Below are 18190 nucleotides of genomic sequence, written 5' to 3'. Positions count from 1 at the left end.
GTGGGGGTGGGGTAAACAGTGGAGCACTTGGTTGTGTCCATCGTATCTGTGGCCTGTGTGTTCCCAGGCCTCTCTCAAGCCAACTGGAGAGGACGGTGCTAGGCCCGGGCTCAGGACACATACCTGCATCTGTGTATCTGCTCACCTAACAGCTCGTGGGGTAGTGTGGTGCAGAGGACGCAGTGCCCAGGACAGAATGACAATCCTGGGACTGAGTACCCGTGAGGAAAAAAGTACTCTGTTCCGCTGTGAAATGACCTCTCGTTCCCTGGGACCCAGCTTCAGAAAGCTGAGGCTTCTTCCCTGGGCTGCCTGTCCCAGTGGGGTCGGGGTGCAGACCCTGCGGTAGGCCAACGCGACCGACCTGCGGCCGCTTGCCTGTGGCTAGATGAGCACAGGTGAGCCTTAATGTTCGGGTGGGCAGTGAGCCGCCTCGTGTCGCACAGCTGCGTCTTTGCCTCCTGCCCGCTCCGTGGTCCCGACGGCAGAACCCGAGAGCAGGCGGGGCAGTCCCGTCCCAGCTCCTCGGCGTCAGCTCCAAGACGCTTCTCAGGGAGTCCCATGAATTGTGCCTTTAGAGCAGGCACAAGCATCCCTCTTGGGAAACACAGCTATCTACCAACATTGAAAATAGTCAAAGGAAGTACTCGTAGGTGAGCGAGGCGTTATCAGTGGGTGGCGTCTCACTTTATCCCCAAGGAGGAAATAAATTTAGCAGATTTGTCTTCCTGTCCAGACAAAATGGGAAAGAGCCCTGCGTGGCATTTTCTCAAGTGGGATAAGCTGGCAGCTGGCGGCCCGGTGTTGGGTAGCCATGCTCTGCCTTCTATATTTAAGCCACTTAGTTTGCAAGAATGTGTCTTCCGTATCAAAATGACAGTGAAAAAAATTCTTTCCAACCATGGGGCTCTCTTTAATATATTTTTTGTCAGTTTGCCTATTGAATATTTCCCTCCTTCCTACTTTTATTCTTTACTCAAAAATACAATTAGGAGATATTTTTTGTAACTTATGATTTTATGTTTAGTCCCAAAAGTGTTTGCTCTCGTCTGCTGTTACATTTGAGTGAATGCTGTCGTATTTTTCCTTCCTACATGTAAGACGAAAGCAAGACCATCGTCCAAACCCTTAGACTGTTAGCAAGGTGTATTTTCTCTGTACTGACATGATTACAGTGAGGGTAAGCCCTAGTCAGTTGTTATCATTTTCTGTTTTTAACATTTTCTGTTGGAGTTATGGGGGAGATAGACGTAAAAGTGCTGAACATATCCATTTGTAAATCAAATTCATAATTGCACGGAACTGTGTGATATCTTGTTAGTGACAAAAAATTAGGGTGTATATACACATTTGAATAAATGCACTTAAGACTCCATTTTTTTCCCCTAAAGAGAAACCATTCAAATAAACTCTTTTTAAATTAAAAAAAAATTTTTATTTATTTGAAAGGCAGAGTTACGGGGGGGGGGGGGGCGAAGACAGAGAGACCTCTTCCATCCGCTAGTTCATTCCTCAAATGGCCACAATGGCCAAGGCTGGACTAGACCAAAGCCAAGAGCTCAGAGCTTCTTCTAGGTCTCCTTCCACTGCTTTCCCTGGTGCACTAGCAGGGAGCTAGATCGGAAGAGGAGCAGCTGGGTATTGAACCGGTGCCCATATGGGAGGCAGCCGCTTAGTCCACTATGCCACAACACCGGCCCCCCAGATTAACTTCCAACGACAGCTGGAAACGGGAGGTTCCGGAACATCTCTAATAACGATTCGAGTGGGCTGCTGCCATGGGGGAGCTTCAGGGAAGACAGGTTTGGATTTCCTCCCCTTACGGGATGGCTGGGGTAGACAGGCTGGCTCCTGCAGCGTCGCTGTACCTGGCCTGGGGGAAACTATCCTCGGGATGTCTGTGCACGGACGGCCCACCCCGCTTTCTGTGTGTCTGAAAACCCAGGCCATGTAATGTACAAATAACAGAGGCTCTGAAGTTCAGGGGCGTGGCCCTGGCAGCTGGGCTCCTGGGTGACCTCTAAGGCCGTAGTGGGGTCCCTCCTTGTCACCTCATTTACTCCTGAGGACCCCCCGAGGGCCTGCCCCCAAACACCATAAACTACCAATTTGGGGATTGAGTTTGCAGCACCTGGCTTTCTGGAGGACACATTGAAACCGTACAGAGCAGCAAGGAAGGCACAATCTTTTTTGTCTCTTGATTAAAAAAAAGAAAAGATTGTCTTTGGGCCTCCTGGTGGGATTTCAGCCCGGGACCCCTGAGCTGGGCAGTACGTCCCTGTCTCCTGGCCCCCCCCGCTGTGCTGGTGGACGTGCGCGCCTGGGCCAGCCCTGGGTGCCGCTGCTTGTCCTATCCTAGATCCCGTCTCAGAAGCTACAGGAGGAAACCACAAGGAGTCATGCTGTTTCTCGTCATTTCTAAGCCTCCTCTCTAGAGCCGAGATGTCTTAGGCGGCTGTGTAGGCTGGTGGGGTCTATTGGCGGTCCGTTAGCAGCTGTGTGCCATGTACATGATGGGATATTCAGGCCGTGTGGCTGGCAGGGCGGGGAGTGGGCTGCACACTCCTCCCGGATGGGCTGTGTGCTGTGGGACCCAGGCTCTTGTCTGCAGTGCACAGAATTGGAAGCCGAGACGCGGGTAAAGGCTAGAAGAGAGTTGGATTCACCTGAGAGTGGGTGGCACGCCACAAGGTCCCGGCTCATCCTTGTCGGTGAACTGGAGGCACCGGAAGAGGAGTGGGGTGCTTTGGGTGGGGTTTTCCAGGAAGGGGTGGGGATTTCCAGGAATTTGGTGACTGTCCAATTTCTGGGTGTTTTTGTTGTAAGTGTCAGGACGTCAGCTGTGCCGTGAGACTTACGGGCTAGACGTCACCTCTGGGTGCAGGCGGCGGCCATGCTGGATGGACTCCAGCTGCACCTGGGGCAGAGGCTCAGCAGTCAGTGATTTCAGGTTGCTGAGGGGCGTGGGAGGAGTTTCGGAGCAGCCCTGGGGGAGGGCGTGCTGACGCGTGTCCCTGCCAGTCCCACCTCACACTGCCTGGCCTCTACTGAGTGTCTTGGATCACTTTCTGGGTAGCAAATGAGGTGGGCCCAGGGGCAGGCTCTGAGAGTCCTTGTGGGGCACGGGGACGCAGTAGGGAAGCCAGTGTGGAGTCCGCACACCCTGGGCTGTGGGGGTGGCCGTGGCAGAACCGGAGGGGAGGCCTGGGAGCATTTCTTAGTGACACGTCGCCTCTCGCTGGCGCTCCGTGCATTTCCCTGATCAGAGCTGAGGTCACGGCAAACGTGTTGGTGTTCTCCTCTCTAAATAAAAGACGCGGGCTGAATCTTTTACCCTTGTCTCCCTTGCAGCGTCAACGAGTGAATACGAAGAGAAGCGAAAAGAAGCAGGCGCATACTCATTTCCTGTTCCACCGGACGATAGCTATAGCAGGGAGCATTTCCTAGTGTGTCAGTCGGGGCGGAAAATGGAGGTAACCGGCCGTGGGGGTGGGTTTCTCTCCATTTCCTGGGGGCGTAGGTCTCTTACCTACTTCGACATGTTAAGGAGCCAGGTTTTGGTCTTTTGTCACTTTGAAACGTGGTTGTCATTCTGACAGCGCTGGCTTTGGCCTCTTAGAAAGCATGGATGCCACGTTGAGAGCGCTGTGCTGCACCAGTGGCTACACACAGCCTGCATCGCTTGTGTTGGCTTTTAGATCTGGAGCGTCGAGGTCGCAGCACCTGTGCACAGGTTGTTAGGAAGCTGCTGGCTCCATGGCAGCCCCCTTGCAAAGTTAGGGAGGGCAGAGACCCTGACTTCAGACAACACAGACCCGCAGAAAGGAAGCAGGGTCCGTGATGAGCCTTTGGTGTGCCTTGATTTAGATGAACGCTTAGATAGGTCCGGATATGAAACGTGGGCTTGCCCTGGGGAAGGAGAGAGTTAGAGTAGGCCTGGCCAGCACCTGGCTGAGACCGAAGCCTGAACGACCATGGGATCACAACCACGGTTTCCGGTTTTCAGTTCTATGGCAGAGGCTTCTTAGAAGCTTAATCCCCTGTCCCAATGACGTCGAGGTCGCCTGTTGGCCTGGAAGGTTCAGATCTGTCTTCCATCAACACCATGATGTCAGCGGTGATGAGCGTAGGGAAAGTCGCCGAGAATGGCGCCAGCCCCCAGGGCGTCAAGTCCCCTGCAAAGCCTCCGGGACCAAATCGGATCGGCAGAAGGAACCAGGTAGGCATCCGTGTGCGGGGCGGTGACGTCTGTGGGTTCAGTGAAGGTCTGGGCCACACCCGAGGCCCATGTCACTTCTCGGGGGGGAGGTCTCTGAGCCGGGTCAGTCCCTTCCATGGAGATGTACTTTGTGGCAGCAGAAGCGTCGGAGAGAGCACCCTTATTCTTGGTCCCTGGCAGACTCCTGATGCCTGTGCCGTGGTGTGGTTTGTTTCCTATTCACACGGCTGGTGGCCTGGGTTTTCAATGCCACCTCCTTGGTTACTTATTTATTTTATTTTTCAAGATTTATTTCTTTATTTGAAAGTCAGAGTTACACAGAGAGAGGAGAGGCAGAGGGAGAGAGAGAGAGAGGCAGGTCGTCCATCCGATGGTTCACTTCTTAGGTGGCCGCAACGGCTGGAGCTGTGCCGATCCGGAGCCAGGAGCTTATTCCGGGTCTCCCACGCGGGTGCAGGGGCCCAAGGAGTTGGGCCATCTTCTACTGCTTTCCTGGGCCATAGCAGAGAGCTGGACAGGAAGTGGAGCAGCTGGGGAACCGGTGCCCATATGGGATGCCGGCACTTCAGGCCAGGGCGTTAACCCATTGTGCCACAGTGCCGGCCCCTTGTTTATTTTTATTATCTTCAAATTAGGTAGCCAGTAAGAACTGCTTGAGCTGGGACAGCCACTCAGTTTTCCGCCCTTGAAAACACATGGAATTTAGCGCTGGATTATTCCACTTAAGATGCTGGTTAGTCATCTGGAATGTCCAGTGAGCCTGGGACCAGGGGGACGTGGGAGAGAGTTGGCGGTGGGCAAAGGTTGGGAGGAAGGGCAGACGCTGATGGAACTTGTCAGCAGTGGCCGATGAGGCGCTGTGGAAAAGCTGCTCCTCTCTCGAGGCGGCACGGGCAGGTTGAGGCGGGAGGCGGAGGCGAGTGATTGCTGTTTCTTCCGGATCTGCAGGGTACGAGTTGACTTCCTCGTGTGTCATTTCTGGTGTACCGGATTGAATGGGGTTATCTCAAGCCCGTGGTGGGGAGTGGACTTCTGGGCTTGTCCAGGTCCCAGGGAGGGCTGGACCAGAGAGCAGTCCTGTTGGGCTTTTGTGAAGTAACCATATCTGTTACTGGTAAACTGAGACTGCGCCTGGACTGAATTGCCTGGACACATCGGTGATGGTTTTCTACCAGTTCTTCCATCCTTAACGAAGCCTTCTGATACAGCTCGCCCTCCGGGACAAGGGGTGCCGGCCATGCAGGAGTGCACGTCTTGCTCAAGGCTGAGGTCTTGCGGAGCCCGGAGGGGTCTTGGCGCTGGAGCACTGATACCTTTCTCTCTCTTTCTCTCTTCCCTCTCTCTGCCTGCCTCTTCCTGTGGGTGTCCAAGAACACGCTCAGCCTCTGCGGCTGTGGCCCGAGTCGAGATGGAGCACTAGCTGTGGGAAGAAAAGGTGTACTTCCGCTCTCGCGTCACTGTCCACCGCCCATCCCTCCATCCCCCCCATCCACCCCATCCATCCCCCTTCCCTGCTGTCTGCCCAGCTCCGACCTCAGCCGGCCCCCGTGCCAGGTGCTGATACGGCCAGGCCGAGTGAGACCCACGAGAAGGGTCCTCCTCGCCCTTCTCTGCCGGGAATGAGCGGAAGGGAAGAAAGCTCTCCCTTACATAGCAGAGGGTTGGCTCCAGTCCAGGCCCCGGCCCCTTCCCGGTTGATCAGAGATGGTGGCTGGGGACCGTGCAGGCTGCCCGCAGCCCCTCCTGTCCCTGCCTGCTGGGTGGAGGTCACTTCTGCAGGGTGAGGGAGCAGGTGGGCAGGTGTGCCTGGGCCTCGTCTCATCCACTCCTGCCGCAGGGATCGGGAGCTCCGAGCCCAAGGAAGCCTGGTAGATGCCTGCATCGTCTAGGACAGCGCAGGGCAGGTCGGGGCCCCCTCACCTGTGAGCGGACAGGGAGGCACTGCGAGGGCCTGGGCAAAGCCCGTCAGAGAGTACAGAGTCCAGGACAGATCAGCCAGGGCTGCCGGATCGCTTTATTGTGGAATGGCTAGTTATCACATTAGCTGCCAACTGTATCAGCCCAGGAAGCCTGCTCCTTCCACCAGCACGGCCGCAGTGACCGGTTCACGATTCCACGGGGCCCCTTCCAGCCCTACTGATGAGGGGCCAGGAGGGGTGTCTTTGCTCAGGGGGCAGTCCTGTTCCCAGAGCACCTGGGGTTTTGTGCACCTGCGCTGTGGTGCGGTTCCCAAAGCCCTGTGGCCAGCCTCAGCACAGGTGTGCCTGTCCGTCCAGGATCCACTCCAACGCCAGTGCCAAGGCCCCTACCCCCAGCGGCCACAGGGTCTTGCGTGTACTTCCAGGTGAACTCACTGTGCCTTCTTGAAAACAAGTCTCTCATCAAGAGGCAGGCCGTTTGTGGACTTGATTTCGTAACCTGTATTTATAACGTACGAGGGAGTCTGGCCTTAAAAAACAAATTTTTAAAAAATATTTATCATTGCTAATTTACAATTGAACAGAAGTGTCCAGGGGTTGGATTTCTTGGTTTTACCTTGTCCGGCCGGCCGGCCGTGGGACGTCCCTGTTACTACTGTGCCCCGACGTTGCTGCTGCTTTGTTTCCCGCAGTGCAGGTCCTTGGCCGCCCTTTCCTGCCTGTGGTTGTAGAACTGGGCCTGGGCCACGTGACCCCCCCCCCCCCACACACACACACCCTTTACCCTTCTGAGGATTCGCAGTGTGTAGGGATCTTTTTTTTCCCCCAACTGTCTTTGGAGTGTTGCACCTCATTAGAATTCACTTTCTTCATTTTTGAAAACTCGAGAGTAAGCAGCTGTGTGGCCTGCCTGCTTCTGAGAGCCAGTCCCACAGAGGAGAGAGCGGAGAGACGAGGCAGCTACAAAGCAGACATCATCCTGTGTTCACTCCACCCATCTGGCTTATGGTGCCATTTGTTTTTATGGTCTTCAGGGTGATTTTTATTTTCATCATCTCTCATGAGCAACCACAAGTGTGTTTCCTTTCTGTGCCTTGGGGTTGAATCCTTTTTTTGGGTTGAACTTTATATAGCATCGTGGTTTAGGTTATTGGGCTCCTGGGCACCTGGCTGGAGTTTTAATCCTGAGTCTGCTACTGAATGGTTCTCTGATTTGGGGCAGGTTTCTTGCCTGGCTGGAACCTGGTTTCTTTGTCCAGAAAACGGGATCCGTAACCGTGGCAGCGGGGAAAACCTTGACCTATCTAAATACACAGAATTTAGCACATAGTAAGTGCTCAATAATTGCTGTTACTTGCCAGGAACAGAAACTCGTGTGAATGAGCGCAAGTGCTCGTAAAGTCAGTTCTGTTGAAAGACGTCTGTGGCCAGGGTTCCCGGCCCTCCCTGGCCCTCCCCGGCCCCCGGGGGCTCCCAGGTGGGAGCCCAGGCATCTTCTGCAACCACTCTCTGGCTTCTTGGGCCTGGGACTTGCGCGAGAGCTCCAGGAACTCGGGACCTTGCCGTCCCCAAACCTGGGTGCCTGTGAATGACAGCGTCTTCTGGGGAGCTCATGAGACACAGATTTCTGGGGTTCACACTCTCTAGCCCTCCCCCTCCCCCTATTATTCTGAAAAGCCTTGTAGAATCCAGACTAGGCGTGTACGATTCCAAAGGCTCCCCAGGGGGTCTGCTCATGTTTGAAAACCCGCTGATGCTAGTCCCTGAGCATCCTCATGGTAGGAAGCTGGAGTTGGGGGTTAGAGTCAGGAGTTGAGCCCAGGTGCTCCGCGTGGGACGTGGGCATCTTTACCCCAAGCCCCGCCCACCTCTGCTGTCTCACCCTGGCTTATGAGCAGGGTGTAGCAGGTGCTGGCCATGAGCTAAGCAGCCCTGCTGTGCTCATGCCAGGCACCGAGGGCTCCCAGGAACGTCCTTACCTCTCCTGTGTTCCTGGGACCTCAAGACGCTGTAGAAAGTAGTCCCCCGAGCCCGAGGTGGACCTGGGGACAGATGTGTTCCGTCCTGGCTAAGCCGTGGCTTGATCTGCAGTGACGAAGTTGGTGGTTCCTGCACGGGCAGAACACCGTTTATTGAGCACTTACTGCACACTGAGCCGGTGCTCTTACCTGTGTTGGTTAACTCAGCCTGCATCACAGCACGATTTGGTAGGTGCTGTGACGTTTCGCATCTTGCCCACGAGGAAGCTGAGGTAGACAGGAGGGCGTCTTGCCCAGTGTCAAACCTGCATGGCCATAGACTGGGGCTCTCAGCTGTCTAAGACTCGGGGCTGGTCAAGAAATAGAAGACAGTTGATTCCTGTGATCTGAAGTTCATCTTCCCTTTTCATCTCTTTTCAGGAAACGAAAGAGGAGAAGTCTTCCTATAACTGCCCCCTGTGTGAGAAGATTTGCACTACTCAGCATCAGTTGACTATGCACATCCGTCAGGTTGGTGCTGCCTGTGTGTGTGTGTGTGTGTGTGTGTGTGTGTGTGTGTGTGTGTGTGAAAGAACCCTGCCTTCACAGAGGGTTCCGGCAGGTGAACTGTGGCTGCGCCGACCCACACTGGGTAGCTTAATGATCCCAGGGAGCGGTGTGGGCATAATCATGGTCAATACAGAATGCAGCAAGCGTCTAGTTCCCTGCTCACCTGTGCAAGCGGAAGACTACGTGGTGTGTGGCTCGCCAGTGGGAACTGAGTCTCCTTGCAACACGTGAGATTGTAGGTGTCCTCCCCTTTACTCTGCTGTACACGCAGGTCCTGCAGCAGGGAGTGCTTCTGGCCTTCTCTGTTGTAAGATGTGTCCTTCGCCCTCTCCTGCGGAGGCTGATTGATGGTGCGTGAGCACAGAACCCCGGCTATTAAGATCGCAGCATACTCCTCAGTACCCGCGGGAGCTTGAACTTGGATGGAAGCGTCCCTTCTTCCCATGTGTCACGGGCCAAAACCCTCTGCTGGGTGCAGGTTTCAGTTCCCTCTTCTCCGCCAGCAGGCCTGAGTCATCAGACCTGCGGAGCGGACGTCGACTCCCCCTGCGAGGACCCTGCTTCCTGTACTGGCCTCGTAGCTGTGTGCCGCTCAGAGGCGTTGATGTATGCGGTTGGCTGATGAGAGGCACCTGCCCCGTTGCTGTGCCTCTGTGAGCCTTGCCATGGAGGCGTTTCACAACCGGAACATGGGGATGGAGGAAGATCTTACAAAACACTCCGTTTGCCTGTGTTCCTGGTAGACTTGGGCCCTTTGGGAAGATACTTCTAATGAAACGGGGTGGGGAGGGGGGAACCTCATGAGAAGCTTCCCTGGTCTGCAAGGAAGCTGCAGACCTCGTTTGCAAAGCGCCGGGCCTGCCCTCCTCGAGTGACCTCTGCTGTAATTGCTTCCCGCAGCACAACACGGACACTGGAGGAGCTGACCACTCGTGCAGCATCTGCGGGAAGTCGCTGAGCTCGGCCAGCTCCCTGGATCGCCACATGCTGGTCCACTCCGGCGAGAGGCCTTACAAGTGCACTGTGTGTGGCCAGTCTTTCACCACCAACGGGAACATGCACAGGTGGGTGTGGCGTCCTTGGCCCGGGCGGCTGGCTGGCAGGCCCCTGGAGGCGGACGGAGGGTCCAGCGGCCGCCGGGCCATCAGAGGGCTTTGCCTCAGGGTCCGCAGAGTTCTTGAGTCTGTCCCCCTCTCTCAAAGCCAGAGGTGGTCTTGTTTGCCTGTGTTATGTCCAGGGAGTCAGAGGTGTCTCGTCCTGGGAGACACAGGGTCTGGGCTGGGTGTGTGGCCCTTTGGGGTCTTCAGGATGAAACACAGCCGTTCCCCTCTGCTGGTTGGAGTGTCTTTCTTTGGGTGCCAGAGATGGGGTCCACTCGAGTGGCATTCCTGTAGCCTTGCTGTTTAAGCACTTCTTTGCATATGCCTACCAGATGCGCTGTGGGCCTTTGCCTCAAAACAAATGTCTGGGCTTTTCATACAGTGGAAGTGGCCTGGAGCTCCAAGCTAAGAGAGGAGATGATGAAGAAAAAGAAAACTGGCAAAGTCAGGGAATTCCTTCTTAAGATTTATTTTATTTATTCGAAAGGCAGAGTGACAGAGAGAGAGAGCGAGAGAATATGAATCTTCCATCTGCTGGTTCCCTCCCTAGATGGCCGCAATGGCCAGGCCAAAGCCAGGAGCCAGGAACTTCATCTAGGTCTGCCATGTGGGTGCAGGGGCCCAAGCACTCAGGCCGTTATCAGCAGCTTTCCCAGGCCATTAGCAGGGAGCTGGATCAGAAGTGGAGCAGCCGGGACTCGAACTGGCATCCCTGTGAGATATGGGCCCTGCAGCAGGAGGCTTAACTCGCTGCGCCACAGCGCTGGTCCCTACACTTGCTAGAGTTTTCAAGAGGGAGAAAAAAAGTACTCAAAAGATCACCTCAGCAAATCAGGCTGTTTTTATTCTCCTATATTCCTTCCCGGTCATGATCGTCGTCTTTTAAAAACTTGAGTGATGGTTTTTATGTGTTTATCTCAAACAAAAGCTTTCATGTAATGGTAGTCACGTGTCACATAACAACAGAGACACTTGGCCGAGCATCCTAAGAGTTCCCCTGATAACCGGGATGGGGCAGGTCAGCTGGTGGACGGGGCCGTGACGCGGTCAGGGGACTCTGTAACCACCAGCGAGAGGCGGCTGCTGCCTGCGTCGCACGCACCCAGTCAGCCAGGAGCACGCTGTGAGTCACGGTAAATCCCGCAGGGGACAGGTAACCCGTACCGCCATCGGTTGTTGTCACCCTGGGTTTACACCAGCAGTGCTGCAGGCCGTGAGAGTGTGGGCACCACAGTGGCTATGGCATCTCTGGGTGATAGGCATTTTTCAATTCCATTGTCATCTTCGGGGACCACCGTCATCTAGGAAATCCATCCTTGGCCAAAATGTGACCCTATCGTGAAATGCATACGTTAGCTCTGTTGGTGATGGATAAATTGTCAGGCGGCCCAGTTTGTTCCACCTGGAGTCGTTTTGTGCATCTCTCATGGTACACTTGGGGCACACAGCTGGGGTGCAAAGTGGACTTGAGAATCGGGCCCTGAATTCAGCTTTCAGCTGCCACTTGTAAATTTCCACCCCGGGCAAGTCATTTCACCTCTTTGTACATCAGCTTCCTAATCTTTAAAGTGAGATTTTTTTAAAAAGATTTATTTATTTGAAGATAAGAGTTACATGAGAGAGGAGAGACAGAGAGAGAGGGATCTTCCATCTCCTGGTTCACTCCCTAAATGGCAATGACCAGAGCTGGGCCAGGCCGAAGCCAGAACCCAGGAGCTTCCTCCAGGTCTCCCATGTGGGTGCAGGGCCCCAAGCACTTGGGCCATCTTCCGCTGCTTTGCCAGGCCATAGCAGGGAGCTGGATTGGAAGTGGAGCAGCGAGGATACAAACCCATTGCTCAGCTGGCATGCCGGTATCACAGGTCACGGCTTAATCTGCTATGCCACAATGCCGGCCCCAAAATAAGTTTTTTGCCGGCCTCAAAATAAGTTTTTTTAAAAATACTGTCTACTTTTGGACTAGGAGACAGGGAGCAGTTCTGGCCATATAATACTCAGTAAATGGTATCTATCATTCTTATTACTATTTGCATTTCTGAGTTAGGCTGCAGTAACTAAACGCTGTAGATTTCTCAGTCTCAACTCCTAAAAATGAAGTAGAACGTGACTCATGAAAGGTAGGAATATTTTATTAAAGAATTCTAATTAATTGTTTTGCTTTTTTTTCCTTCATATAAATATCAGTCCTGATGGGTCCTCTTCTTTGCCCCTAATTTCTTTCTTAGGGGTGTGTTTGGGTGTTAAAAAGAAAGTGAATAGTGTCACTATTTTTTATTTAAAGATTTATTTATTTATTTGAAAGCCAGAATTAGAGGGAGAGACAGAGATCTTCCATCTACTGGTTCACTTCCCAAATGGCCGCAGCAGCCAGGGCTGGACCAGGCCCAGGCCAAAGTCAGAAACTTTATCCACCTCTCTCTCCCACATGGCAGGTGCAGGGGCCCAAGCACTTGGGCCATCTTCCACTGCTTTCCCAGCTCATAAGCAAGGAGCTGGATTGGAAGAGGAGCAGCAGGGACTGGAACTGGCGCCCATATTGGATGCTGACACTCTAGGCGGTGGTTTAATTCGCTGAACCCCAGCACCGCCCCCAATGTCACTTTGTCTTTGTTTTGGCTTTTGTTTTGTATTGTTTTTAACCACCATGATGTCCTGTTGGCATCCTTTTTCCTCTGTTCACGTTTTCTCCTTCTGTCCTCATTTCCTGAAAAACTCCTGATCTTTTCCGCATTCGCTGTCCTCTAAGCATGGTCCAAAAGGTGTTGCCTGCTCCCTGCTTGGGGTACTTCCCCGCCTTCCCCAGCGCCCCTGCCCAGAGGAGCTCCCTGCACGGCTCCCAAATAGTGGTGAGACCCCTCCAGGCTGTCCTGGCCCTGACCACACTGCTCTGATCACCGTGAGACGTCGCCAGTCCTGGCCCAGTGGCTCATGTGGAGACCATGTGTGTGGCTGAGCAGATGCACGTATCAGACACACCTCACTGTCGCCCTGGCGTCCTGCCAGCAGCTGACCCAGACAGCCCTCGCTGTGGCCCTGCAGCCCTGGCTGCACACTTGGCGTGCATTTCATTTCTTCACGCTTTTATTGAGATACAGTCCGTATACCACACGTTTCACCCGTGAGAAGTGTGCAGTTCAGTGGGCTTTAATTTCTCTTTTTGTCCAGTATTAGCCTGTTGCATGGCTGTGCTCGTTTCGTTCTCTCCGAGTGCATAGACGGTTGGGTTGTTCTTGTTGTTTGGCTGCTAGGAATAATGCTGCCATGCGACGCCTTGAGTGACCTGCGGCTGCATTTGTGTTGGTGACACCGGGGAGCGGAATAGCTCGCTCCTGCGGGAACTCCATGTTCAGCGTTTTAAGGAACCGCCCGCCTGTGTTCCCGTGCGGCTGCACCTCTGTGGATCTCACCAGCAGTGTGCGAAGGTTCCAGTTTCTCCACATCCTTGCGGGCACTGTCACTTCTGTTCTTTGCTAGCAACCACCCGAGGAAGTGTGCATGGGGTCTCCTGGGTTTCATAGCTTATGATCCATTTTGACTTGATGCCTGTGTATCGTATAAGGGAGGGGTTCACATGAGGCTTTTGCCCTATTTGCTGAAAATTTTCTTTCCCCGTTGAAATGTCTTGCCACGCTGGTCGAAAGTCATTTGACTCTGAAGGTAAGGGTTCGTTTCTCCTGCTCCCTTGATGTGAATATCTGGCCTAAGACTGGTACCACTGGGGCGCTGGGGCACAGTAGGTTAAGCCTCTGTCTGTGATGCTGGCATTCCATATGGGCACCTGTTCAAGACCCGGCTACTCCACTTCCAGTCCAGCTCCCTGCTAATGCACCTGGGAAGGCAGTGAAGTGTGGCCTCAATCCTTGGGCCCCTGCACCCAAGTGGGAGACCTGGAGGAGGCTCTGAGCTCCTAGCTTTGGCCTGGCCCAGCCCCTGCTGTTGCAGCAGCCATGTGGGGAGTGAACCACTGGATGGAAGATTTCTCTCTCTCTCTCTGTGTCTCTCCTCTTCTCTCTGTATCTGTGCCTTTCAAATAAGTAAAAATTAAATCTTTGAAAAGAAAAAACTGATACCATCTTGTCTTGATTACTGTAGCTTTTTGATAAATTGTGGAATGAAGAAGTTTGAGTCTTCAACCTTTATCTTTTCCACAGTTGTGTTGGCTTTGCTGGCTGCTTACTTTCCGTGTGAACATTAGCACCAGGTTGTCAATGTCTGCAGAAGAAGCTACTGGAGTAATTACAGGGAGTGCATTCAATCTGCAGATCAACTTGAGGGTTTTGCTGTCTGAACATTATTAAGTTTTTCAATCCAGTTACAGAACGTTTTTCCATTTATTTAGATTTTTCTAGATTTCTTTCAACAATGTCTTACAGTTTTCTGAGTAAAAGTTTTATATTTACTTTGTTATTTATTCCTATTTTATTCCTGGCGTGGAATTGTTTTCTCATTTTTCAGTTGTTCATTATAAGTATATAGATAGACTCAAGGGTACTTCAAATTGTGTATAGAAGAATGGAATCAAGCGGCCGGTGCTGCGGCATAGCAGGTAAAGCCTCTGCCCGTGACACCAGCATCCCATGTGGACACCATTCAAGTCCTAGCTGCTCTACTTCTGATCTGCCTCCCTGCTAATGTGCCTGGGAAAGCAGTGGAGGATAGCCCAAATGCTTGGGCCCCTGCACTCATGTGGGAGACCTGGAAGAAGCTCTTGGCTTCGGATTGGCCCACTCTCAGCCTGTTGCAGCCATTTGGGGAGTGAACCAGCGGATGGAAGATTTACACCCCCATCTCTGCCTTTCAGATAAATAAATAAATGAATCTTTTTAAAAAAAAAAAAAAAAAGGGTGGCCGGCGCCGTGGCTTACTAGGCTAATCCTCCACCTGCAGCGCTGGCACCCCAGGTTCTAGTCCTGGTTGGGGCGCCGGATTCTGTCCCGGTTGCCCCTCTTCCAGGCCAGCTCTCTGCTGTGGCCAGGGAGTGCAGTGGAGGATGGCCCAAGTGCTTGGGCCCTGCACCCCATGGGAGACCAGGAGGAAGCACCTTGTTCCTGGCTTCAGATCGGCGCAGCACTGGCCATAGTGGCCATTTTGGGGGTGAACCAACAACGGAAAAAGGAAGACCTCTCTCTCTCTCTCTCTCTCTAACTCTGCCTGTCAAAAAAAAAAAAAAAAAAAAAAAAGTTGTGCACCACAATGAACTTACCTGTGATTTCTTTTCCATGGCCTCTTTGAAACATCCTGAAAAGTAAACTTCCCTGTGGATCCGTTTGCTGTGCCCTGACTGACCTGCTGGTTCCTTCTGGTAGTCACTGAGTGTGTTCTTTAGGATTTCCGTGCGTAGCATCCTGGCATCTGGGAGCAGATGCTTGCTATTCCCCTTTCTGGGCTAGGTGCTGTGTGTTTTTCTTGTTCACTCGACCTGGCTGGAAGTGAGGACTGTGGATATGCTGGTCTTAGGAGAAGGCATTCAGTTTGCCCCCAGTCAGCATGATGTGAGTTGGGCATTTTTCATAAACGCCTTTTATCAGTTTGAGGAAGTCTGATTCTATGGCTGGTTTCCTGGGTGTCATGAGAAGGTTTGGATTTCGTTTTTTGCACTCACTTTCTGCATCTGTGTCCAGTGGTTTTTCTTTCTGTTCTATTCTGTTCTTCTCTGGATGTTGAACTGACTTTAATCCTGGGAGAAGATCTCTAGGTCGTAGTTACAGGCATTTTCATGTTCATAACTTTGACTTGCTAGCATTTTGGTAAAGATTTTATGTCTGTATTCTTAAGAGATGCGGGTCTGTAGTTTTCTTGGGTCTCTTTTACACATACCCATTTTCATTCTTGGTTAATGTGTGAACATTTAGCTCGTTTTCATATGTTGGCTGTGAACAGCAGAGTGCGGGAATCTCTTGAGATCCTGGTTTCATTCACTTGGATAAATGCCTGGTGGTGGGGAGTGCGGGGTCTTCTGGTGCTGGTACTATTTTCGCTATTCTGGGGAATTCCTGTGCAGTGCTCCATAACACCTGCACTCACCGACAGTCCCACGACGGTGCACGGCCAATCCATTTCCCCCGCAGCCTCACCAACACCCTCTGTCTTTTTTGATAGCAGCCACTTCACAGTTGGGAGGCGATACCTCACCATGGGTAGGCTTTTCCTCTTATGACTCAATTTAATTGTTCAAGAAATCTTCTAAAGCAATATTAATGCACATATTAAAATTATGCATATTTATGAGGCGCTGTGTGATGTTTCAGTCCATGTATACCTTGTGTTTTATCCATTCGGTCGGGGCAGATATGCTAATCCTTTCAGGCGTGTAGCATTTCTTACGAGGGAGCCGTTTCAGTATCAGAAGTACACGGACTTCATAGAAAGATCTGGGAAGCACTCCCTCCTGCACTGTTTTTGCAGAATTGCTATTACATCTCCTTTAAATGTTCGGTGGGATTCACCAGTGAAACCTCGGGGCCTCTCTTTCTGGGTAGATATTTTGATACAGTTTAGCCTCTGGGAGGCCTGCTGGATGCCCGCCTTCTGGGAATTGTGTCCACTCCGTCTAAGCAGTGGAGTTGGCTGCATGCGCTTGTGGTTCTCTGTATGCCGTGAAGTTGGTAGTCATGTCCTCCGTTCCTGGTTCTAGTGATTTGGATCTTGTTTTCCCCTTGGTTAGTCTGTCTATACATTGGACAACTTTGTTGATACTTTCAATGAACTGTTGCTTGGTATTACTGATGTTTCTCTTTTATTTTTTCTATTCCATGTTTCATTCTGCTTTACACATTACCATTTCCCTTTCTGCTTGCTGTAGTTTTGATTTGCTCTTCTTTTTCTGGGGTTTGTAAGAGACAAGATTGAGTTATTGATTTGACAGCTTCTTTTTTAATACAGACAGGCCCTTAGGGGCATATGTTTCCCTTTAAGCATTGTAGCTGCATCCTGTAGGTTGTTCTGTGTTGTGTCTTCTTTCCCATTCATTCTAATGTTCTAATTCTTGTGCATTTCTTTGACCCATTGGTTATTTTGTTTTGTTTTGTTTTGTTTTTTTTTTTTTTTGTTTTTGTTTTTTGACAGGCAGAGTGGACAGTGTGAGAGAGAGAGACAGAGAGAAAGGTCTTCCTTTGCCGTTGGTTTACCCTCCAATGGCTGCCGCGGCCGGTGCACCGCGCTGACCCGATGGCAGGAGCCAGGTGCTTCTCCTGGTCTCCCATGGGGTGCAGAGCCCAAGCACCTGGGCCATCCTCCACTGCACTTCCGGGACACAGCAGAGAGCTGGCCTGGAAGAGGGGCAACCGGGACAGAATCCGGCGCCCCGACCAGGACTAGAACCTGGTGTGCCGGTGCCGCAAGGCGGAGGATTAGCCTAGTGAGCCGCGGCGCCGGCCTGACGCATTGGTTATTTGTGGACTTTGTTGTTCGGTTTCTGTGGATTTGCAGCTTCCCACACTTCTTCCTGCCCTCGCTTTCTGATTTCATTCCTCTGCAGCTGGAGAATGTGCTTTGCATGGCTTCAGTGCCCGTATGTTGACTGAGGTGTGTGCCGTCGCCTAGCGTATGGCCCTGGGCCTGGGGACCGGCCCACATCTGTTTGGAAAGCGCCCGTGCTCTGCCGCTGTCGGGTGGAGCGCGGTGCGGATGTGTGCTCAGGTCTGCTTGGTTTACGGCAGGGTTCGCATCTTCCCCTTCCTTGTTGAGCTCCTCTTGTGTTTGCGTGCTGTGCCTTGTAAAGTCCACGTCATCTTCATCCCGTTCTGCAGATGAGAGGTGACCCAGGCTGCCCGGCCTCAGAGACTCTGCTTTTAACCTCTGTCTGAGAAGGGATGACAGGTGCTCCTGTCCTGTGCGTTCCTGCACTTTCTCCTTTCCCAGCTATGCAGGGTCGTCTCCAACCTTCAGCTACTCCCGTCATCCTGCGAGCTTGCCCGCTGTGCGAGGTGAGCGTGGAGTAGCTGCGGGGGCACCTGTTTTGGCCGAGTTGCATTACTGTGCGTTGTGCTGTGTGTCGCTACCGGCTGCGTGGCCCTAGGCAAGTTACTTGACCTGTTTCTCTTCATCTGTGGATTGACGGAGAAATAATCTTAAATTTTTTGGAGCAGGACCTAAGTACCTGGGCCATCATCTGCTGCTTTCCCAGGCACATTAGTGGGGAGTTGGATCGGAATTAGAGCAGCTGAGACTCTAACTGGTGCTTCAATATGGTGTGCAGGTGCCGCATGGCTGGCCCCTGTAGTGACCATCTGTGAGTGGCCTGGACAGGTTCCTTGGCTTCTGTGTCTCTCAGTCACTTCATCTGTCAAAGTTGGTGTGCTATTTGTATACACCTCAAGAAAATGCAATGAGAAGAATGTTAAACGGTACATGGAAATCGATGGCCACTCACGGTTGTCATTGTCCTCTGGAGGAAAACTGTACTGAGAACCAGTTTTTATATGA

The 18190-nt window shown here is 52.4% G+C and overlaps 1 protein-coding gene across 20 annotated transcripts in view; it reads left to right on the top strand.

Moving 5' to 3' along the window:
- RREB1 (ras responsive element binding protein 1) overlaps positions 1-18190 on the top strand; it is a 179414-nt gene that overhangs the window by 104165 nt on the left and 57059 nt on the right. For 19 of the 20 annotated variants that reach the window (XM_089334480.1, XM_089334484.1, XM_070074444.2 and 16 more), the window contains 4 exons: positions 3352-3473; positions 4007-4219; positions 8538-8627; positions 9567-9730. In XM_089334480.1, the coding sequence (XP_089190606.1) occupies positions 4049-4219; positions 8538-8627; positions 9567-9730 (425 nt within the window). In that variant the 5' untranslated portion in view covers positions 3352-3473; positions 4007-4048. Of the gene's footprint in view, positions 1-2980; positions 3085-3351; positions 3474-4006; positions 4220-8537; positions 8628-9566; positions 9731-18190 lie in introns of those variants that run through there. The other variant, XM_089334487.1, reaches the window with a different exon arrangement.

This window comes from Oryctolagus cuniculus, chromosome 5, assembly GCF_051225735.1.
Source record: "Oryctolagus cuniculus isolate XC-2025 breed Fujian yellow rabbit chromosome 5, ASM5122573v1, whole genome shotgun sequence".
In the NCBI taxonomy this organism is placed as follows: domain Eukaryota; kingdom Metazoa; phylum Chordata; class Mammalia; order Lagomorpha; family Leporidae; genus Oryctolagus; species Oryctolagus cuniculus.
Note: the sequence above shows the minus strand (reverse complement) of the source record. Positions and strands in the feature narration are given on the sequence as shown.